The sequence below is a fragment of the Xenopus laevis genome, chromosome 2L (genome assembly GCF_017654675.1).
Source record: "Xenopus laevis strain J_2021 chromosome 2L, Xenopus_laevis_v10.1, whole genome shotgun sequence".
NCBI lineage: Eukaryota > Metazoa > Chordata > Amphibia > Anura > Pipidae > Xenopus > Xenopus laevis.
In genome coordinates, this window is record NC_054373.1 from 165586481 (window position 1) to 165610579 (window position 24099).

The 24099-nt window shown below is 38.9% G+C and overlaps 1 protein-coding gene across 2 annotated transcripts in view; it reads left to right on the forward strand.

Moving 5' to 3' along the window:
- Window positions 1-24099, forward strand: part of LOC108707568 (phospholipid-transporting ATPase IB) — a 425456-nt gene that overhangs the window by 86434 nt on the left and 314923 nt on the right. For both annotated transcript variants that reach the window (XM_018245563.2, XM_041582662.1), the window contains exons 14-19: window positions 2086-2174; window positions 5630-5674; window positions 11830-11902; window positions 13930-14035; window positions 16827-16909; window positions 20434-20483. In XM_018245563.2, the coding sequence (XP_018101052.2) occupies window positions 2086-2174; window positions 5630-5674; window positions 11830-11902; window positions 13930-14035; window positions 16827-16909; window positions 20434-20483 (446 nt within the window). The remainder of the gene's footprint in view (window positions 1-2085; window positions 2175-5629; window positions 5675-11829; window positions 11903-13929; window positions 14036-16826; window positions 16910-20433; window positions 20484-24099) is intronic.

Below are 24099 nucleotides of genomic sequence, written 5' to 3' on the forward strand. Positions count from 1 at the left end.
GAAGTATTTGTCTACTTATGGAAGAGTTCTGGAGAGTTGCTTCACCATCAAAGTCTACGGGAGTTAGAAATAGTACATTTACGAAATCAAAAAGAAAAAAGGTTAGAAATGATGCCTGAAATTTCTCACTTGCGAGATTCAGCAGGGTAAAATTATGACAAACTTTGAAATCTGCCCTTTATTACCTATTGTAACAGTAATAGACTTTGTTCATAACCAGTGCTGAACATTCTGTTGCTGATCTAAACCCTGCATTCTCCTATGTGTGCTATTGTCTTATGAACCCCGTGGCTTGTTTTCTACAAAATTATGGAATTTTAGAGAATTCAATGAAATTTCAGCTACTTGAAAATGGTGTAGCACTGTCCCCAACCAGTGGCTCACAAGCAACATGTTGCTCTACAACCCCTTGGATGTTGCTCCCAGTGGCCTCAAAGCAGGTGCTTATTTTTGAATTCCTGGTTTGGAGGCAAGTTTTAGTTGTATAAAAATCAGATGTACTGTCAAGCAGAGACTCCTGTAGGCTGCCAGTCCACATAGGGGCTACCGATAGCCAATCAGGGCTCATAACTAACACCCCAGGAAGTTTTTTCACACTTGTGTTGCTCTTCAACTTTTTTTTTTTTACGTTTGAATGTGGCTCACAGTATAAAAAAAAGGTTGGGTATCCCTGGTGTATAGATTTTAAGGTATATTTACACTTCTAAGGTAACAGTCATGCAAATTATTGCCCAGCAGTGTTGTCCTATATACTGCCATTATTTTTTTAAAGCTCTTCTTGAGAGCTGCAACAGTTGATGAGCTTTTTGCGCTACTCAGCTGCTCTGTTAGGCTAATGGCACATGGAGATTGAGAGTTTTGGCATGGAGGTCCATCTGTCACTGCATTATGTCCATCAGCCAGGGAGCTGGCTGATGGACAGAGACTGTTAGACTGGATCATTTTGGTGCAGAGACTGGTAGACTGGATCATTTTGTGTGCCATTGTTATCCAGTGAATGCCAGTTGCAGACAAAACATCCCAGTGCCAGCAAACTAAGGATGTGTGATCAGATGCAGAATAACTCTAAAAATGCACAGCCTGCTGCTAAAAACTCTGTGCAGGTATGGGACCTGTTATCTAGAATGCTCGGGACCTGGGGTTTTCCGGATAACGGATTTTTTTTGTCTTCTAGAAAATCATGTAAACATTAAATAAACCCAATAGGCTGGTTTTGCTTCCAATAAGGATTAATTATATCTTAGTTGGGATCAAGTACAAGCTACTGTTTTATTATTACAGAGAAAAAGGAAACCATTTTTAAAAATTTGGATTATTTGGATAAAATGGAGTCTATGAGAGACAGGCTTTCAGTAATTCGGAGCTTTCCGGATAACAGGTTTCCGGATAACGGATCCCATACATGTTCTGTATCATCTGCAAGGGCATAAGAAAGTTATATGAATATACAAATGTTGCACATATTGGTGCAACAGCTTCATTAGATTAGATATTACCTTTTACAGTGCTGTCCTCTTAACCAGCCGTTTAGTTTTATTTTAGCAGTCATATAATGGAAACTTGTATATCTTCACATATATTGGATCAGTATCCCGGAGCTTTTGGAACACAAGACATATCATCACATAAAACTCAGCGTACATTTAAAAATAGCCTTGGAAATGTGCAAAGTATTCCCGTGTCCAAGAGAATTTCTGCTGAACATTCATTTGTGCAAAACTTGGCTTGTGCTTAAACCCTTTATCTGAACCGCATCGCAAAGTGCTTGGCTAATAACGTCAAAATGTCTTGATGTGGTTTCACTAATCTCTATTGCCAACTTATTTTAGCCATCTGTTCTTCTCAAATTTTTTGGGCTAGATAATATCATATAAAGTGGGGTCTGTAAACAAGCTAGATTCTCTGGCCTAAGTTACATTATTCACTTAAAAAATGAATATTTTAATGTCCCATTTATTAACTCAATAGCCAGTGCAGTTATTTTGATATGTAATGTAGTTTTTTTAGTCTTACTGCTTATATACTTATCATATACAACTTATTACTGGAAATTAATAAATCATAGTCTTTGTTTCCTTGATTCAGGTGAAATATCTTTTTTCTGACAAAACTGGGACTTTAACATGCAATATCATGCACTTCAAGAAATGCAGCATTGGTGGAATTACCTATGGGTAAGTACAAAGAGCATTATCCCCATTGCTTAGAGCAAAAATTAAAGTGTTTTAAAGTACAGGTTTTAAAGTACAGGTATGGGACCTGTTATCCAGAATGCTCTGGACCTGGGATAACGGATCTTTCCATAATAATTCCATACCTTAAACTACATAGTAAGTAAATACCTTACTATGGGTCGAATATCGAGGGTTAATTAACCCTCGATATTCGACAATCTAAGTTAAATCCTTCGAATATCGAAGTCGAAGGATTTACCGCAATTTGTTCGATCGAACGATTAAATCCTTTGAATCGAACGATTCGAAGGATTTTAATCCATCGATCGAACGATTTTCCTTCGATCAGAAATTGACCTTCCCCATAAGCTAACATTGGTGCTCGGTAGGTTTTAGGTGGCGAAGTAGGGGGTCTGAGTTTTTTTTTAAAGAGACAGTACTTCGACTATCGAATGGTCGAATAGTCGAACGATTTTTAGTTCGAATCGTTCGAGTCTAAGTCGTAGTCGATGGTCGAAGTAGCCAAAAAAATACTTCGAAATTCGAAGTATTTTTTATTCTAATCCTTCACTCGAGCTTAGTAAATGTGCCCCTTAGTCTTCAAAAAATCATTTAAAAATTAAATAAACCCAACAGGCTGAATCTGCTTCCAGTAGGATTAATTATATCCTGGTTTAGATCAAGTACAAGGTACTGTTTTTTATTTTTGTTATAGAGAAAAGGGAAATCATTTTTAAAATTTTGGATTATTTGAATAAAATGTTGTCTATGGAAGTGGGACTTTCCGTAATTTGGAAAATTATCCAGAAAGCTCCGAATTAGGGGATGGCCGTCTCCCATAGACTCCATTTTTACAAATTTTTAAAAATTATTTCCTTTTTTACTGAAATAATAAAACAGTACTTGTACTTGATCCAAATGAAGCAAAACCTGCCTAATGGTTTATCTAATTTTTAAATGATTTTCAAGTAGATCTAAAGCATGAAGATTCAAATTACGGAAAGATGCGTTATCCGGAATACTCCATGTCCCAAGTATTCTGGATAACAGGTCCCATACCTGTATATAAATAAGCTGCAGTGTAGCCATGGGAGTTGCCTTTTATAAGTGAAAAACCTCAGATTACATAGCACATATAAAATTAGCTCTGTAGAATATAATGGCGTTCTACAGAGCTTATCTGTTATTTAAAGGACAAGGAAAGGCAAAAAAAGAAACCTATCTCCAATGTACTTTAATTAAAAAATGTGTACAGTTTTTATAAGAAACCTGACTGTATGCAGTGAAATTCTCCCTTCATTTACTGCTGTGGATTGGAATTGTCAGATGGTCCCTAACTGCTGAGCAGGGAAACAATCATACTTATGAACAGCAGGGGGAGCCCCCGCCTTACTTCCCAGCCATGCAGAACTCAAACAGCTTTGTTTACGACGATCCCTGAGCAGCCCAGACCACACTGAGCATGTGCACAGACTTGTATATATGCCAAAATATAAGGGCTCATTTCTATCTGGGAGGCAGGATCCATAGTCGATAAAACAGGTTTGAATCGCGATGTGTTTTTGCAAGTTTGAACGATGTTAACAGTTAGTGCCCAAAAGGAGGTCAAAGACCTTTGCTTCCTCAATTAATACATCTGTCTGTATTCTTGAGGGGCCAGTAGAGGGGAGACTCATAGGCGACTTGCCCCTTCCCATCCATTTACTTGTGCACTTTTCAGGTGTGCAACTTAGGAATCCATGAAAGTTGGAAGGTACCTAAGAGCCCTGTAGTCATCACCTGCCCTATGACAGTGGTCTTAGTAAATTTCCCGTATATATATTTTTATTTTTACGTGGGGCTTAAAGGGCTCTGTAATCTTTCTACCACAATAAACCAAAGGCATTTTCTATGCAATGACCATCAGAAAAAAAAGCAAGCATGGATAAGAGAAAGATCCACAGACCAAGTATTTTTCATGTCCATGCCCAGCTTAAAGGGGGAATAAAATTGCCCTCAAATTGACATTCATTGTTAAAGGAGAACTAAAGAAATAGGCTTGAAATGTTGTACAATGTGTTTTGTGCTTCTGTACCAGCCCAAGGCAACCACAGCCCTTTAGCAGTAAAGATCTGTGTCTCCAAAGATGCCCCAGTAGCTCCCCATCTTCTTTTCTGCTGATTCACTGCACATGCTCTGTGCTGCTGTCACTTACTGAGCTTAGGGACCCACTCACAATATACAGTACACATAGAATAGAAATGTCACAATATAAGGCTGATTAGTAATTAATACAGATAATTACTACATGGCAGCACAGAAACCATTACAATTAGCATCAGAATTTAATAATCAGCCCTGTAGCATCAGCTTATTACAGACCAACCTCATTTTCTGCTGGATAATTAGTGACGAGCCCTAAGCTTAGCTTCTCAACAGCTGCTCAGAGCCCACTGAGCATGTGAGTGTCACAGACACTTTCCAAGATGGTGACCCCCTGTGACAAGTTTGAAGTCCTGGATCATTGCTGCTATTGACAAGCTGAAACTTTAGGCTGGTGCAATATGTTCAGGATATAAAATATGGCATTTTTAGCCATATTCATTTTTAGGGTTTAATTCTCCTTTAAAGGGATCCTGTCATCAGAAAACATATTTTTTTCAAAACGCATCAGTTAATAGTGCTAATCCATAATTCTGCACTGAAATCCATTTCTCAAAAGAGCAGATTTTTTTAAATTCAATTTTGAAATCTGACATGGGGCTAGACATTTTGTCAATTTCCTAGCTGCCCCTGGTCATGTGACTTGTGCCTGCACTTTAGGAGAGAAATGCTTTCTGGCAGGCTGCTGTTTTTCCTTATCAATGTAACTGAATGTGTCTCAGTGGGACATGGGTTTTTACTATTGAGTGTTGTTCTTAGATCTACCAGGCAGCTGTTATCTTGTGTTAGGGAGCTGCTATCTGGTTATCTTCCCATTGTTCTTTTGTTTGGCTACTGGGGGGGGGGAAAGGGAGGGGGGTGATATCACTCCAACTTGCAGTAAAGAGTGATTGAAGTTTATCAGAGCGCAAGTCACATGACTTGGGGCTGCTGGGAAATTGACAAAATGTCTAGCCCCATGTCAGATTTCAAAATTAAATATAAAAAAATCTGTTTGCTCTTTTGAGAAATGGATTTCAGTGCAGAATTCTGCTGGAGCAGCATTATTAACTGATTCATTTTGAAAAATTTTTTTTCCCATGACAGTATCCCTTTAATGATATTAATCGGTGTCCTAGAATTCTCTCATTGCCTAGGGTACATACAGTACACTGATACAACTGACCTTGTTGTAAAGTGATGACCATCTAAGGCAAGTGTCTTTGGGCATCATAAAAAAAGCATCATTATGTACCTGTCTTTGATATATATTGTTCAGATAAATGCCATCCCATACATTTTACTGTTATGTGTTTTATTCTTATGACTGGAAGGCACTTTCCAGAATTTGAAAGGGAACGTTCATCTGAAGATTTCAGGTAAGAACATTCTATTAGCTGTACTATGTAGACTGCTGCAATCAGATATACCAAAGGACAGAGTTATATGTTGTTGAGAGTTCTAGGCAGTATATTTAAAAGGACCCTTTATAGCAGACCACTTACTACTTTGAAGGACTTCAGGGTAAGGAGACAGAAGCTGCATCAAACTATGTTCCAAGCCAGCAAGTCTTCCCCCTGCATCCATTCCACAGCTGCAGCACTCTGCTCCTTCCACTAGATGGCAGTAGTGCTACATAGAGCAAATTGCAAATATGACAGTTTTATTTCACAAATACATACAAAGACATGAATGCCATTTGCACTTAGTAAATTTACCCTCATATTTAAGTGTTTGCAAAACATGCAAAAATAGAGTTTATTTTCCACTTAGAAGAAAAGCAGCAGCTCTGCTATTTTACTTGTTTGCATTTATCTTGGCTGTTGCTATTTCAGGTGCAACCAAAGTGCCTGAAATATTTTTCTTAAGTGAAAGAAGTAAGGAACTGCGGTTATATAATGCGCAAGAGCCATTAATCAAAATATTTAAATGGTTCTAAATGTTTCACATGTCTTCGGTTACAGTTGGTGATTAATGATGTTACATGATTCGCACGACTCATTGAACCAAAAATAAATATATTACCACTTTCTAATAAAATATGGATATAAAGATTCCCCTTGGAGTTCCGTTACCTGTATGAAAGCACCTGGCTTGTGACCTTGAACCTTTATATGGCTTTGGGAAAAAGATTAAGTAGCACCTATGCAGGAGGAAGGAGTTCCCTTCCCCAAACAGCTTATAGAAGAATTGGGTGCATAAAATGTGCTGCTATTCTGAATGACAGGGGAACTGGTCGATGAATGTTAGTGCTCCAGGAGATAGGGTTCAAGTTTAGTTTTGAAGAGGCTCAGGGAGTGTTTGTTATGGAAGAGTTCAAAGTTGAAGACTGGAGATGGCAGTGGATGTGGTTGATTTGAGTTGACAGTGGCTCTGAGACACGTCCAGGAACAAGTGGAGACAATGAATTGAGATGCTGGAGGGGTGAAGGGTATTTGAGGTTAGAGTTATCATTTCCTTATTGAGTAGCCATGATTTTAACAAGGGTGGAGCAGATTCTTTCTTAGAGGAGAGCAGGAGAATTCCTGGAGCAGTTTTTTTAGAAGATGAAAAGATACAGTACAGGGTTGTTTTTTTATCACTTATCAGGGTCATACTGGGCTGGCAGGATACTGCGAGAAAACATGGTAGACCCCGGCCTTCATGGGCCCCACTGGCCCAGTCCGATCCCCTGTCCAGACTGTGTTCTCTCCAGTTCAGGTGATGATAGGTAAAATCTACAGGGCACATGGGGGAGGGGAGGTCGGACACCAAGAGGAGGACCCTTGAAGTCAGCCCCAGTCCAACCCTGTCGCTGATACATTGACATTAACTATAATTATATATTAATTATTCCTTTTACATATTGTATTCTAATTTACTGACTTGTAGGATATATATCATGCATCACTTTCTGTATAACCCACAATTTCGTTGAGTTTCTTGCTATTGTTAGACAAGTCCCTTTCTTCCACTTCCAAAAATCCTGCTCTCAGAAATGCTCGGACCTTGATATTCCATATGCTTACATAGCAGAAAACTGTACTTTAATCACATTATTTATTCTTCACACAAATTTATATTATTCCTTATTCCGGTGCCAAAATGGCTTGAGATGCGTTCCAGCGGAAAAATCATGTGGGCTTTCTGGCAGGCACAAGCACATGCTTGACAATTGCAAATGAATATGTTTATTTTTATGTAAAATCATATATATGTTAAGGGGTAGTGCGGTGAATTTAAATAGAGCATTGTTTTGACATAAAAAACCCTCGCTATGATGACAATCTCTTTTAAATTATTGCAATGGGGAGCCGAGTAAAAGCATTAGAATGACAGAATGCGTGCACTTGTATTAACGGAAAACTAAACCCAACATTATTAAAGGAGTATATCATTGTGACGTCATCGGCGGGTTGGGTCTATAAAAGGACCCCGGAAGCGGGTGCGGGCGGGCGCAGGTATTAGCAGGGCGGGTTATGGTCGGGTGCGGGTCAGGGAAACCCTGAGCCTCGCGCACATCACTAGTCCTCATGCTTTAAATAGGCTCATCATTTTAATTGATTATATTTAGAAGGAAAATAAAAGTTATAAGTAGTCTGGAGTGTTTTGCCAAAGCTTAGGCAACCCCCAGGGATTATAATCACTTGCCTGTAATTGTGTGCCAGGGCTTCGGTTTGCTTAAAGGAGTTGTTCTCCTTTGAGTTGACTTATAGGGGGTTATTTATCAAAGTCCGAATTTATCTCAATATTTTCTGCTACAAACTCCGATCAAATCCGCTCGGGTTTTTTTGCACTTATTTATTACTACATTTTCCCGAAAATTTGCTTTGTGGAAAAAAACTGATTTTCACGATTTTTTCGGATTTTTCATCCGGTTTTCACAATTTTTTTGGATTTTTCACCCGAAAACTCCGATTTTTGCCCGAAAACTTTAGAGTATTGCACGAAACCCAGCGCACATCAAAAAATCATTGGGACTTCTTCCATTAACTTATAATGCTACCTTGACAGGTCTGAGATGCCGGATTTTCAGACTCAAACTTTTCCATCCTCTGGGTTTAATAAATTCCGAAAAATTTGTGATTTTTTAAAAGTCAGATTTTATATAAAAAAAAAAATCTGATGATGGACTTCTGGTGCATTTTTTAGCAAACAGGATCACGGGCCCCTGGGTATCAGGAAAGCAATTATAATCACTAAGTGGTGCCTAAAATTTCGACAACCCCCCAGTGATTATACTATTATTTTTACTTCCAAATTGGACATTTAGGGGGTTATTTACTAAATCTTGAATTTATCTGGTTGGACTTTTTTGGGCAAAAACTGGAATTTTTCTTGTAAAAAAACCCTAGAATTTACCCGGATGCAAAAAGCCCAAATCCGAAAATTTTGCATCTCAGACCTGTCAAGGGTCCTGTATAAGTCAATGGGAGAGGCACCAATCTCAATTTAAAGATATCATGGTTTGTGCTTTGTTTAGCCTGAAAATCCAAAAAAATGTGGGGTTTTCGCATACCTCCCAACATTTTGGAAGTAAAAAGAGGGACAAAAATTTTGGCCACGCCTCTTTCTGTGGCCACCCCCCCTAATTACCATGTTCATTTTATAAAATTTGGCAGGTTTAAGTTTGAAAATATTTCTTCTTATCTAAACTGTTTTTTTATGTCTCAAAATTGTTACAAAGTATCTTATTTGCACCTGCTAGCTGTTCTGGGCTCTCTGCTAAAAGCCAATTAAGTTAGAAACTTTGTTTCATTTTCTGGCTGTTCAGTGCAGAGAAAATAGGGACTTTCCAGGACAAATGAGGGACTGCAGGTTGAGCTGTCAAAACAGGGACTGTCCGTCTGAAAAAGGGACAGTTGGGAGGTATGTTTTCAGGCAAAATCCGGAAAAAAACGAGAATCGGAATTTACGAGGTTTCGCTCCATTTTATTGAGTTTTTTCCCGAACTGATTAATTGAAGTTTTTTATTATTAAATAAAGTCAAATCGGGCATGGCCGTTTGGTCGTGTTTTTTTTGTTAGAAAATTTGTTTCATTTTCTGGCTGTTCAGTGCAGAGAAAATAGGGACTTTCCAGGACAAATGTGGGATGCATGTTGAGCTGTTAAAAGAGGGATTGTCCGTCTGAAAAAGGGACAGTTGGGAGGTATGTTTTCGGGCAAAATCCGGAAAAAACGGGAATCGGAATTTACGGGTTTTCCCCCCAACCGATTAATTCAAGTTTTTTTATTATTAAATAAAGTCAAATTGGGCATGGGCGTTTGGTCGTGTTTTTTTTTTTATAAAATAGAGATAAATTCAGAGTTCGGTAAATGACCCCTATAAACAAATTTTCACCATATTTTTCCTGTGTTGAGGAGTTAGGAGCAAAAAAATCATTTTATGAGAGCAAGCCAACTCATTTATGTCTTTTAGCCCTTTATTTAAATAACTTATCAGCTTCCCATCCACCTGGACCTTTCTGTACTTGCAATGAAACACGGCAACACTTGCATTTCTCTCACTGGAATATGTTTAGCTTAGATGTATATATGAGCACATACATTATCAGTAAAATAGAAAAGCTAATCATATGAGAGCCAGATGAAATTCAGTGATTATGTGTTTTCTGCTTTTAGGTTTTGCTAAACTTCCTCGCATAGTAATTAGTTGCAGCCAAATTCCTACCCGGCTACTCAGTCTTTGGCTGCACCGTGAGCATTTCTATTCTGTGTGCCATTAGTAGCTGCTTCCCTTCAAAGCACAGATTCCGTATCAAGAGCATCTCAGTGGGTTACACAACTGAAATAACCCTGATCCCTTTTTTCTTCTTTTTTATATAGATAATGACCTAAACCTAATGCATTATGGAGGGATTTCTAGAAGAATGCAGTAAGATACAATATGGAAGGCAGAATGTTTAGCTGAAACCAAAAGTGAATTTAGACCAGGCAGCAATGTCAGTTTGTGACCCGTAGGGGTTGGACTTAGTCTGTGCTTGTGCGGTGAAAGTGTCGTAGTGTGTATTTTTTGTTGTGTTACCCACATTGTTCTTTTATAGGGCAGTTGTTTAGTTTGGGAAAAACCACAAAGGCGTAAACTAGGGGGCTTATGAGCATTCGGATTTGTGAAATTTCAGAGGTTTTTTCAACCTAGACTAAACTCGATTTTTTTTTAAAAAAATCATATGTTTCTTTATTTATTAAAAAATCTGAATACAAAAAGCAAAAACGTGGAACGAAATTTCGTAAGAAGGGGGAAAAATCCTGAAAAACTCAAAGTAAATAAAGGTTTCATACACAATACAATAGTCTTCCAGCACACGTTATAAACTTTCTTCCCAGGGGTGCACGCAAATTAATATGTTCACCTTCACATACCTTATATCTCAAAGTGAGAAAATAACAGTACTCCCATTTCACAAAAATGAAATCGCCTTTATTATTACATTCGTCAGCTTCAGCAACATTTCGGACCTTACGGGTCCTTTTTTCAAGCCGACAAAGTATCAGTTTTATTTTTGTGAAATGAGAGTGCTGCGATTTTCCCACTTTAAATGACCGTCGCAGATTTTAGATGCCAACGTTATGTATTCGATTTTTTCAGGGTTTTTACACCTCATAAATAATGAATATTTGGGGTTTTAGAGTATTAATTTAAATACATGATTTTTAGTGCTAAAATGTTTGATTCACGGAAAAATAAAAAATACGAACATTGGTAAATTGGCCCCTAAATGCTGGTTAATAAATTATAGAATATCTGAAGAAGGGTCCAACTTAAAAAAAACCCTGCCCCCCTACCCTACATAGACCCCCCTCCCTCCTCCCCCCAGCCTAAGTGTTGCCCCAGGCAAATACCCCAGTGAACTCCGATGCCTGAATCTGCACCAAGGGGTAAGTAAAGATTTAGGGGCATTTGCCCGGCGTAACACTTAGGCTGGTGGGAGGAGGGTGGGGGGCCTATGTAGGGTAGGGTTTTTTCAGTTTAGGGTTGAATTCTCCTTTAATGATTAAGATTAAGTTTTAAACTGCCAGCCATTACATTCTACTCATCTCAGTCTTATTGATTATGAGTAGAGGATATACAGCCCTCACTTCATTTGCTTCTAGATATACAGTAGAGTACCCAATCCTCATTAAGATTAATTTCAGGATACTCAGGAATGATTGAAGCCTTGAAAAAGTTTGAAAAAGTCAGATCAAAGTGGCAGAGAAACTGCAGAGGCATGGCCCTAGGCAACAAGGGTCTAGAACAGGGGTCGCCAACTTATTTTATCCCTGATCCACAATCAATTATAAAAAGAGTCATGAAAAAAGTTCCTGGGCTGCCAAAAATGGGCTGTGATTGGCTATTGGTAGCCCCTATAATGGATTTGCAATGATGTACCTTTTTATAAACCACTTGTAGGGGTACCTAATACATTTCATGTAGTGTAGATGGACCCAAACTCTCTTATCTGGGCAGTGAACTGTTTTGCTGTAGTACTACGCTTAGCCCTTTTTCTTTTAAACCTGCTTAGAAAATGTAATACTCAAACAATAATTTATGGTGTTTCGTTTCATTCGACAGCCAGCTACCCACTGCTAGTGAATCTTGTGATTTTGATGACCCCAAGCTGTTCCAGAACATTGAAAATGATGCTGTAAGTACTGATATCCATACGTACAACTGATTATGTGTTTTAGTAATCATTTGATAGGATGCGAGGGAATATACATATGACAAAGAACACCTTAAAGGGCATGTAAAGTCCAAAATAGAATAAGGCTAGAAATGCTGTATTTTGTATACTAAATATAAACATGAACTTACTGCACCACAAGCCTAATCAAACAAATCATTTATGCTTTCAAAGTTGGCTACAGGCGGTCACCATCTTGTAACTTTGTTACACATCTTCGCAAGACTAAGACTGTGCACATGCTCAGTGTGGTCTGGGCTGCTTAGGGATCGTCATAAACAAAGCTGCTTGAGTTCTGCATGGCTGGGAAGTAAGGCGGGGCTCCCCCTGCTGTTCATAAGTATGATTGTTTCCCTGCTCAGCAGTTAGGGACCATCTGACAATTCCTATCCACAGCAGTAAATGAAGGGAGAATTTCACTGCATACAGTCAGGTTTCCTATAAAAATTGTACACATTTTTTAATTAAAGTTTATTGGAGATAGGTTTCTTTTTCATTTAAGAAAGTAAAAATGGGATTTTATTTTTTTGCCTTTACATGCCCTTTAAGGATAGCAGCTGCCATATTAACTCGGTGTGACATCACTTCTTGCCTGAGTCTTTTCCTGATCACTCAGCTCTGGGCTCAGATTGCAGCAGAGAGGGAGTAGGTAGGGGAAAAGGAGGAGGAGAAGGAGAGAGGAGCAAACTGAGCATGCTCAAGCACTAGCCCTGGAAGTTTATGCTGAAACAGGACGTCTGATACAGAAGCCCATGTGTATATAATAGAAGTAAAGAAATGCAGTGTTTCTTTTGACATAGGACTTTAAGGGTTTACTATTATATTTATATAGACCTTTCTGATAAAGCTTGCTTAATTTTAGCCTTTCCTTCTCCTTTAAGCACTCCGGTTTTCCTTAGACTGGGGCACAATATAAGCTTTCATATCTGGTATGAATATAGGAGCAGGGAAGACACTTTTTGCATCTTCTTGTGCCTCTCTGTGGTTTCTGGGATCTATAAACGCCATTTGTTAGTAACAAGAGCAGATTTTGACAGCTTGGGGACCTCCTCAGCTTGTGCCACAAGATTTTTCTAATAGCTGTTCATACTCTCCAGAAAAAGCTTTCCATTTGCATGCCATAATTGGAAGGTGCTGCAACTATAGTAATGGTTAATGAATGTTAACTGAAAAGTGTCTTTTCTTATATCCTATAATTCATGTCTTGCTAAAGCTCTGTAGATAAACTTGTGGTTTGTGTTGGCCAAAACAAATACAAAACAGCTTTACCGAAGTGTAGGATATCACAGTAACGGAGACGTTTGTTTTACAGTTGTCAGAATATCTGATATCTCTGCCTGAGAATATGTAAACTGTGGCCAATATCTGAAACAACAATTAGGGGTTCTTTTATAAGCTCACTGGGACATACTCGAGGAGCTGTGACATCTAAATTAATGACTGATCAAATGTGCAGAGACATCTCGCATTATTCTCAAATATAATGTGTTTCCACGTATGACCTCATTATTTGCAAACCTCCTCAGTGGAGTGCAGGGGGTAATGGAGACACAATAACATTGTGAACCTGGAGGGTGTAACTGTAGAGGTGTTTGCACAAGTGTCCAGGGGGGAAAGGGGCCTTGGTGCCCAGACCTGGTCAACACTAGTTATGCCACTGAACCAACTATATACCTATTTACAGAATTCTAGGTGAGTAGTGATGCTTAGCTCTGGGAAGCACCTTACCGTGTCCTTTATTTCAGACAAGAGGGCTAATTCATCACGGATACAGGCTACAGATTAGCTGCAGCTGCAAAAAATAATAATAACAATTTGGGACATGAAAGCAGTATTGAGTACAAGACTTTATCCAATGAAAATTCTTAGTACCCAAAGTGCATTTAGTTTATACTGTTGATCATGAATTAGTCAAGTTATATTACAAAATATATATGGTGCTATATTTGAATCCGGTGTACTATGATTTATAATTTTTTGTTTTGTAGCCAACAGCAGATACTATTAAGGAATTTCTTACATTGTTGGCTGTCTGTCATACTGTTGTCCCTGAGAAAGATGAAGATACAATAATCTATCAGGCCTCCTCTCCAGGTGAGTGATCTTTTTCCTGACTTATGTCATTTTAGACATTGTTTACAATAGCACAAGAGTTTGCTCCATTGACATTAAGCCATAGGAACCAGATGTTTGCTTTCTAAGGAATGACCATCTGATTGGTTGCTAGTAATTACATGAACTGGTGTATAAATTTGTACCTGCTATAACCTCACAGTGTTCCTTTTATAATTGATAAATGACTCTGACCATAGCCTGGCCATATTTGACTCCTGTTCAGCCCCTCTAGACCAAGTCAGTAGCTTACTGACTCATGTATGGGCATTGCCTGACCAAGATATCTATTGGGCTGGTTTGAAAATGCCTTCCAGAGAGGACCATATTTGACCATTGATGTGGTTCTCTTTTGATGAGCCTCTATGGGCCCCAGATGAATGCATAGCATTAAACTCCACTGGAATAAATTTGTTCTGCCAGGATCTGTGCCAGGGTCCTAAGCATACCACGTCTGTGCTTGTATTAAAAATTTACCAAAGAGCTTATTTCATTCCTGGAGAAAGTGACAAACTATTATACCTTGTATTACAGCAAATTAATGCAACTTTACCGGATTGACCCATTCTCAGTGCTGGAATTGGGGCGGGATGCACAGGGATGCCATCCCTTCACTTCTTTATTTTTGTGAAATAGCATCCCCTCAGAGGGGATGCAAGAGTTTTGAATCCCAGAACTTTCTTTTGCTCCTCTCCACTTCTGCATGCAAATAAAATGCAGAGGTAAAATAAAAAATAGTTAAATACATACAAGATAAAAGGAGAGAAAGATTGGTGTCAGAAAAATAGAGAAGAGAGAATAAACTGTTAAACAAATAAAGAAGGTGGAGGCATCAGAGAAGGTTATAGAGAAAAGGAGAGAAGAAGACAATGGGAAACAAAAAGAGAAAAGGAAGGTATTAAACAGCAGCAGTTTACGGAATAGTGGGAGAATGATATATATGAAATAATCTTGGGTAATAGAGAATATGATGGGGTTGTTATGACACAATGCACAAACAAGGTGCTGTGTTTGCAGAAGCTGAATTGACAGCCAAGAAAGTCATATGCACAATTTTCGTTTTGGGGTCGCTACAGGTCACATATGTAAATCTATGCATACTGGTCATTAAACTGTGCATTAGAAAGAAATACCAAAATGGAAATAGCAAAATGGTTTTATTTTAAAGTAGGTGAAACCAGAAAGTATTGGTGTGTAAAAATTGAAAATGTTTATTTTTTTTTTCCTTGAAAATTTTGATTCTTCCCCTTTAAAAGCCCTACTAGAAAAATCTGAGTTTGGTAAATAACCACCAATGTGTATACAATTAGTGATGGGCAAAAAATTCACCTGGCACGAATTTGCCGCAAATTTCCGCAATTCTGCGGCGTCAATTTACGATTTTCACGTTTTTTTTTTCATGAAAATGTTCGAATTGCTCGATTTTTTCATGAAAAGGTTCAAATTGTTTGATTTTATAGTGAAAACTAAGAATTGCATGATTTTTTTCGTGAAAACATTCAAATTTCAAGATTTTTCTGTGAAAACTAGAATTTCAAGTTTTTTTGTGAACTTTCCGATTTCAAGATTTTTCACGAATTTTTCGCCATTGCACGAATTTTGCGGGAAATTCGCTAATTATACGGCAAAGCCAAACGGGAGAGATTCGCCCATCACTATATGCAATCTATTATAATTATCAATTGTGACAAGTAATGCATCGTGCAAGTGCTTCAAAATCAGATTCGAAACTATCATATCTCACCAGTCGGCTAAAATATAATAAGTTAAATGTGCCTAAGCCTCTCTATGTGTGTATATATATATGTATATATATATATATATATATATATATTTTCATACTGTGAAGGGAGTGCACATACCTTTTGGATGCGAAAACGTGCAAGTGTATCCCCTTGAGGTGTCTAATTATATAGGGCACCAGGAAAGTAGAAACAGGGCTATGGTGAGAGAATATTAACCAGGGAGAGTAGGAGAGTGAGGGAACATTACATAAAAAGGTACAGAATTTGGATGGAGGCTCAAGGGAGGCAGATGTTACTTTACTTCATGGCAGGAGCCAGCTTGCATGCAGTGATTTACCAATGTACAACAAGTGTATGTAAGTGTGGCAGCTTCAGCACAGTGCCAAAAACATTGTTAGCGTTCTACTCTCTTGGTGCAAGATCATTGCACATGTAGGTGCAACAAGAAAATGGTTAACAGCAAGAACTAACACCCTCTTTCAGTTTGACAATGGCTCCATTGTGTCCATGCATCATGTACTTTACAATCCCTCAAAGCTTGCTGCACATTGAAGGCACATTGCAAGGAGCAGGTATAGACGCAATAACAATTGCCAATAGTGCAGTTGACTTGTATAATTGAGATATTACCTAGAAAGGAAAAGTTCTCCTTCCATATTTACATTGCTTATTGTGTGATGCAGCAAAAGAACACTATAAAACGTCTTCCTGAACTGTATTGTATATCAGTATGAAGCTGATGTGTCATACTATTTAAATTGGGGCTTGTACTGTTTGATGCTACTTTAACATTTTATTTTATTTAATGCTTTTACACTCTGAACATTCATCATTTATAATGGTTTCCTTGATTTTAATTGCCGTAACTGCATTTTTTTTCTCAGTGGTAGGTCTGTTTTGTAACATAATCAAGGGAGCTGAGCAACTGAACTAATTGATACTTAAATCTGGGCCTGATTAAACGAACCGTTGCAGCCAAAAATCTCTTTCAACTTGATTCACTTACAAAGACTTGTTTTTTTCCCCAGATGAAGGAGCGCTAGTGAAAGGTGCAAGAAAACTTGGCTACACTTTTACTGGGAGAACTCCGGACTCAGTGATTATTGATGCAGTAAGTATGGACCTGGGCAAACCTGATATTTGTTGGAAAAGATGGATGGTAGGCATTTGCCTTGATGGTTTAGGGGGTGCCATCAATTTTCCATTGTCCAAAGTTCTCAAACGTTACTGCAAACGTCAAGTTCAAGTTCCCAACAAGAAACAGTGACCGGGAGTAGCCCCAGTGCAGCTGGGAGAATTGTGCAAGTATTAGCTGGGGATCCTGATTCCAGGCACAGTATGCTGGATATAATGTACAATTTATGTATAAACAAATGACACATTTGTAAATGGATCCTCTTTTAGGCCTCATTTGTCGAAGAACACGTACAGTTAGGCCCATAAATCTTAGAACAGAGACAACTTTTTTCTAATTTTGGTTCTGTACATGACCATAATGAATTTTAAATGAAACAACTCACATGCAGTTTAACTGCAGACTTTCAGCTTTAATTCAGTGGGTTGAACAAAAAGATTGCATAAAAATGCGAGGAGCTCTCCATGCAGATGACACAAGCCATCCTTAAGCTGCAAAAACAGAAAAAAACCCATCCGAGAAATTGCTACAATATTAGGAGTGTCAAAATCTACAGTTTGTTACATCCTGAGAAAGAGAGAAATCACTGGATGTCCATGGAAGACAACAGTGGTGGATGATCGCAGAATCATTTCCATGGTGAAGAGAAACCCCTTCACAAGAGCCAAACAAGTGAACAACACTCTCCAGGAGGCAGGTGTATCGATATCCAAGTCTAAGAGAAGACTGTATGAAAGTAAATACAGAGGGGGCACTGCAAGGTGCAAGCCACTCATAAGCACCAAGAATAGAAAGACTAGATTGGACTTTGCTAAAAAAAACATCTTAAAAAGCCAGCACAGTTCTGGAAAAATATTCTTTGGACAGATGAAACCAAGATCAACCTCTACCAGAATGATGGAAAGAAAAAAGTATGGAGAAGGCGTGGAACAGCTCATGGTCCAAAACATAGCACATCATCTATAAAACATGAATTTTGAGGTGTTTAGAGACACTGTCTGCTCAAATCCAGTTAAATGCAGTCAAATTGATTGAGAAGCATTTCATAATGACCCAAAACATACAGCCAAAGCAACCCAGGAGTTTATTAAAGCAAAGAAATGGAATATTCTCGAATCTCTAATTGAGCTGCATTTCACTTGTTGAAGACTAAACTTCGGACAGAAAGGCCACAAACAAACAGCAACTGAAAGCCGCTGCAGTAAAGGCCTGGCAGAGCATTAAAAAGGAGAAAGCTCAGAATCTGGTGATGTCCATGAGTTCAGGCTGTCATTGCCAGCAAAGGGTATTAGAAATAAACATTTTATTTTCAGTTTTTTGTAATTTGTCCAATTACTTTTAAATCCCTGAAATGAAGTGACTGGGTTAAAAAAGGCTTTAGTTCCTCACATTTTTATGCAATCTTTTTGTTCAACCCACTGAATTAAAGCTGAAAGTCTGCAGTTCAACTGCATCTGAGTTGTTTTATTTACAATTCATTGTGGTAATGTACAGAACCAAAATTAGGCAAAACTCCAAGCTGAAGTAACTGCTAGGAAAAGATCAACCTATAATAGTCCCAAAAACTTACTTTGATTTTTAGGTTTTGCTATGCACTGATTTTGGATAAGTCAGGGCTTTTCAAGGAGAACTGAAACATAAAAATGACTTTGGCTTGAAATGTACTAAGCTTAAATAAAGGAGAAATCAACCTGTAATAAAAAAACCCTCCCTCCTACCCAGGGTAGACCACCCTCCCTCTTCCCCCCAGCCTACCTGCCCCCCAGGGCAAATGCCCCTAAGTTTTTACTCTCCCCTCCGTGCAGATTCTGGCCTCGGAATTCACGGCAGCCATCTTCTTCTTGTCTGGTAATCTTCGTGTCTTGACGTAAGTTTCGGCTCATACGCAGTTGCAGTATTTTCCGGTCTGAACCACTGCACATGCCCTGAAAGTCACGAAAATTTCCGAAAATTTTTCGGAATATTTTGCAACTTTCGGCATGCGCCGTTGTTCGGGACCGGAAGTTTACTCCAACTGTGCATGCGCCGAAACTTCCGTCAAGACATGAAGATTACTGGACAAGAAGAAGATTGCTGCTGTGAACTCCGAGGCCAGAATCTGCACCGAGGGGTGAATAAAAAATTAGGGCCATTTGCCAAGGGGGACAGGTAGGCTGGGGGGAGGAGGGAGGATGGTCTACCCAGGGTAGGGGGGAGGGTTTTTTTTATTACAGGTTGAATTCTCCTTTAATGCACCAACCTAAAGGTTCAGCATCTCTATAACAGCAATGATTCAGACCTCTACAGTTCTCACAGGAGTTCACCATTTTGGATTTTGTTAGGAGTGTCGGTGACACGCACATGCTCAGTGTGTTCTTGGCAGCTGTTGAGAGGCTAAGCTTTGGGGTCATCGCAAATAATCGGAAAATATGACTTGCCTGCAATATTAGCTAATGCTACAGGTCTGATTATTTAATTCTGATGCAAATTGCACAGGTTTCAGAGCTGTCCTGTAATGAGAATTTGAGTTCATTACCACTGAGCCTTGTAATGTGACTTTTATATTCTATATATGGAGTATACTGTGAGTCCGTCCCTAAGCTCAGTAAGTGAAAGCAGCTCAGAGCTTGTGCAGTGAACAGAAAAGAAGATGGGGAGCTACTGGGGCATCTGCAGAGGCACAGATCTTTATTGCCAAAGGACTGTGGTTCCCTTGAGCTGATACAGAACCAAAAAATAATAACGAGCAGTATTTCTAACCTACTTCTAGTTCTCCTTTAATTAACAAATGGGTGGTGTCTTCTTTTCAGGTCAGCTTCCCTAGTCTCTTTGTCTTGGAGAATGCTCACTGATCCGCATTGTTGACATCTACACACCCAATTAACCTGGTCAAATGATAGGCCCACAAATCATCACTGATCCTGCAAATCTTACTTTTTTTGTATTTTGCTGCATTTATAAGCTATTAAATAATATCATTGGCGATCAGCAGAGTAATCTTGTCATTGAAGATGTTGGTAGTTCTCTTCCAAGAAGGAGCGATAGAGCACAAGTCATTTTGGGCCAAATAATCAAAATAGTTTCATTTTCTGCCAGTCAGTTTTTTTAACCAGTCCCTAAAAGACAGCCTTGTGCTAGCTTAACCTAATGTTAATTTATCAATCTATTTAGGATCGCTATCCATCCTGCTTTATTTTTCAGTACAAAAATAAAGAAGAAGAAATGTAACCCTTCTGTTGCAGTGATAGTGTAGGGGGGTGGTAGTATAAAGAGGCCAGTGGGGGTCCCGACTGACAGTTTCACAACATATGTTCATGGTTTCATTGTTATAGATGATGATTCTCTATAGAAACACTTATTTTAGAACAGTTGTATCCTAGAAGATCAGCTAATATATATTAAATTATCAGCAACTTAATAATAGTTTCCTTTTCTAAGCAATGAAAATGTTTGCCAGATGGTGGTGCTGTAACCACAGTTTTCTCTTTCTTGACTATTTTTCTTATGTGTTTTTTGCCTAGATGGGGAAAGAGCAGAGCTTTGAACTTCTCAATGTGCTGGAATTCTCCAGGTAACTCTATCCTCCGCCTATCAATCATATAATTGTCGATCTCCCCTATGCCATGTATTTATCTTTTCATTCGCACTGCCCATTAGTACAATCAGTGTTTATCACTGCACTGTATATTATTAAATCGTTATTTAATCATTGGGAGAGGAACAGTTTGGTGGCTTGGGTTACCGGTTTACCCGCAAGAACAACCGTACCAGAAAAAGAAAGCGAAGGCGTAATATCTTTTTCCACATCTAATGTTCTAGAATAATAAATGTAAAGCAGAAAAATAATGACCCCATTCCTGTTTCATTATTAAAGCCTCCTGGAAATATATATTTTTATATTCGGCATTGTGAAACCCAAATAAACCTCTCATGCACAGGGGGTGAGAATAACTCAGAGTGGCAGGAACCTTCCCTTCTGTGGTATATTTCTTTTTTTAGTACAACGTAGGGAGCAAAGAGACTTCTTGATCTAATATATTCCTAGCGAGAGAAGAGAATCAGCTAGCTGTGTAGCACAAGTAATAATGTACTTTATGGGATTAGTTTACAGCCCATGTTAATCTGTCATTATATAGGATGGGGTGAAGTTTCCCTTTATTGGGGAAATAGGCATCACTGCCATACAGCTTTGCAGCAGAATAATGAGAGCAGCACTACATTAATGGCCTGATAATGGCTCATTTTAGATTCATGTCTTAGTAACGAGAAAGCACCATATCTAATCTTCAACTTACAAAAACTGACACTTTGCTCACCGAACTGCCGTCTGCCAGAGAAATAAGGAGAACTAAGCCTGCTGTGTGTGGAAGATGTGTTGAATACTTGCACAAGGGATGAGACACTTGGGGCCCTCAAGATGTTGTTAAGTTACAATTCCCACTGACAGCAGAATCTCAGGTTGGTCATGGCCAGATTTATAAATGTCAAAGCCATGACATGCCACCTGTTATTCACAACACTGGGATGCTAGAAATGATTACAGTTGCAGTGGGGTCCCTAACCAAGTGATTCTGATCCGTGTGAGATATGAGAGATGCATGTCCCTATGTTCCTCTTGAGACTCAGATTGTATTCCATGGCTTGTTCTGGAGCTATAATGCACAAATGGGATAATAGAAATAAAAGATATTTGCCTGCTAGTTGCTGATAGGTCCATATAAGTTACTAGTGAAACATGTGCCCTTATTATTTCAATACCATCAAATTGTTATCATTTCTTAAGCCTAAAACTAGGCCAGATCTGCTTGTTTGTTGAGGTCAACATGATGATCCGATTGCTGGCCTGGGAGCCGAAGATCGGATAATACACAGGGTCCTAAAGGCCCATCGGATGAGGACAGCATCAATACACCATTGCTGTCCTCATGAAATGTGAAACTCAAACCTGCCAGATTGATATCCGGCTGATGTTTGGCAGGTGTCAGTGGGATCCATACATGGGCCAATAAACTGCCGACGCAGGCTGGAAGGACAGAGAAGGCAGATTTTATTGGGCTGTGTATGGCCACCTTATTACATGGCTAAAGAGTGACAAAGGCTCATTTACCTACATAGAACAATGTGCACAGTACAATGTATGCCTGTAAATTGCCATTTCCCCCTAGAGTGCAATTCTTTTTTCCCCCCAGAGTTGAGTCTGCCACAATTGCACATGTACCTTTAATGAATGCCGCTAATATGTGTACAACTTTGTGTCCATGTTAGAGTGCCACGTCTGCAGTCGTAAATGAGCCCAGGATTCAGTTTGGGATTCAGATGCAGAATTTGTAAGATTCTCTAATGAAAGGTGCAAAAGCTATAGGTCTAGTCACCTATAACAACCATTCAGAAGATAACATTCGCTGAACACCTGAAAGCAAACAGCTGATTGGGCTTAGTATAGTATCCAGATGAATTTCTGGAGAGTTTGGTATTTAACCAAATCCATTGTTTCCTATGGAAATGGAGCTGGCATGAAGAAATGAGTGCATCAAATCATAATGCATTGGTCAGATTGTGCGTGGTAGTTCCCCAAACATCTAGGAAGGTGATCCATATGTGGACTAAAATTGCAAAATCTGAACCTCCAATGGTCGGTTATGCTTCTGGATCCTCACTATTGTGCAGTTGGCACATTGGAGCAGGTAGAACAAACACTGACTCTGTAACCTGGTGGCCCTCCAAAAGTTAATGTACAGAATAGGCTGTTATCATGAAAGGTATTGTATGGAGCTGCCTTCAGAAACGTTCCTAAAAAAAAAAAAAGAGAAAACTGGCAGCGTAATCCATAATGAATAGAAAATAAATGACTTCAAATGCTAAATGCAATACCATGAGAGCTTAATGCACTTCTCACTGTACCCAATTATAGTATAAATGTAAACTCCCTACAAGCCGGACAGCATCAGGTTGCTTTCAGAAATGCATTGTGTAATGTCCTTGCCATAAATTCTCAGACACCCTGCTGGATGGGAAGTAGGGGAGAACAGAGAGTACTTTTGGCATCTGACATCGTCCACCCTCCTACCGTCAGAGGTCTTGTCAGGACTGTTTATATATACAGTATATAGATTTCAGCATGCATCGGAAGAACAATCGCCGTGTGCTACTGACAAGCCCATAACCTGTATTAGTCAGAACCTTGTGGGCCCGACAGGATTGTAACTGGATTCTCTTATGTGAATGGCAACTTCAACAGGATAAACCTTCACCATGGGGCCCATTTATTAAACCTCAATTTTTTCTGGTTGAGGTTTTTAGGGAGAAAACTCCTTTTTTTTGTGGGAAAAAAAAACTTTTTAGAAATTTATCATACCCCAAAGCTGGTAAAAATCCAAATCCGAAAATACGCCATCTCAAACCTGTCGAGATACTGTAGAAGTCAATGGCAGATGTCCCTGAAGTTGTTCCTTGACATCATGATTTGTTACTGGATCGTCCAAAAAAAGTTAGGGTTTTCGTCCAATAATCTAAAAAAAGTTCTTATCCTTACATTTGATAAGGATAAGAATGGGTGCTTGATTTTATTGTTTTGATGCTCTGATTTTTTCGAGAAAAATTATTGATAATTTAGTTCAGTTCGTGGAAGGGAGTTTGGTCGGCTTTGTTTTCATAGAAAAATTAGATTTTTAGTAAATAAGCCCCTTAGTTTTGGGAACATAAAAAGTAAGTCAAACTCGCAAAACTAATTAAAAACTAGTATATTTACTCTTAGGCTATGGGCACACAGGCTGAAGGCTGTTGTCAGCCTGCGTATTTTTGCAGGCTGAGACAAGCAGATCTACCCTTGCTCCATCGATTTGAATTTGATCAGCCTTTTGCATATTTGGGCTGACCTCAGCGTCAGCTCCGCTGTGTGTGACTGCACAAAAGCTGATCAAATTCAAATCGATGGAGCAGGAGTAGATCTGCTTCTCACAGCCTGCAACAGCCAGAACCTTCAGCCTGTCTGCCCATAGCCTTATTGTTACTCGAAGTTATGTCCTGTTTTTGAGGCCACCAGAATGTGAGGCAGCTCGCAGCAGCGTTAAAACGATAGTTGCTCCAGTTTTATGCAGGTGGTTCTCTTTCAAGAATGGGCACTTGCAAAGAGATGTATCATAGAGATAGTGTCACGTCAACTTCTAGTCTTTGTATGTTTCTTAGGT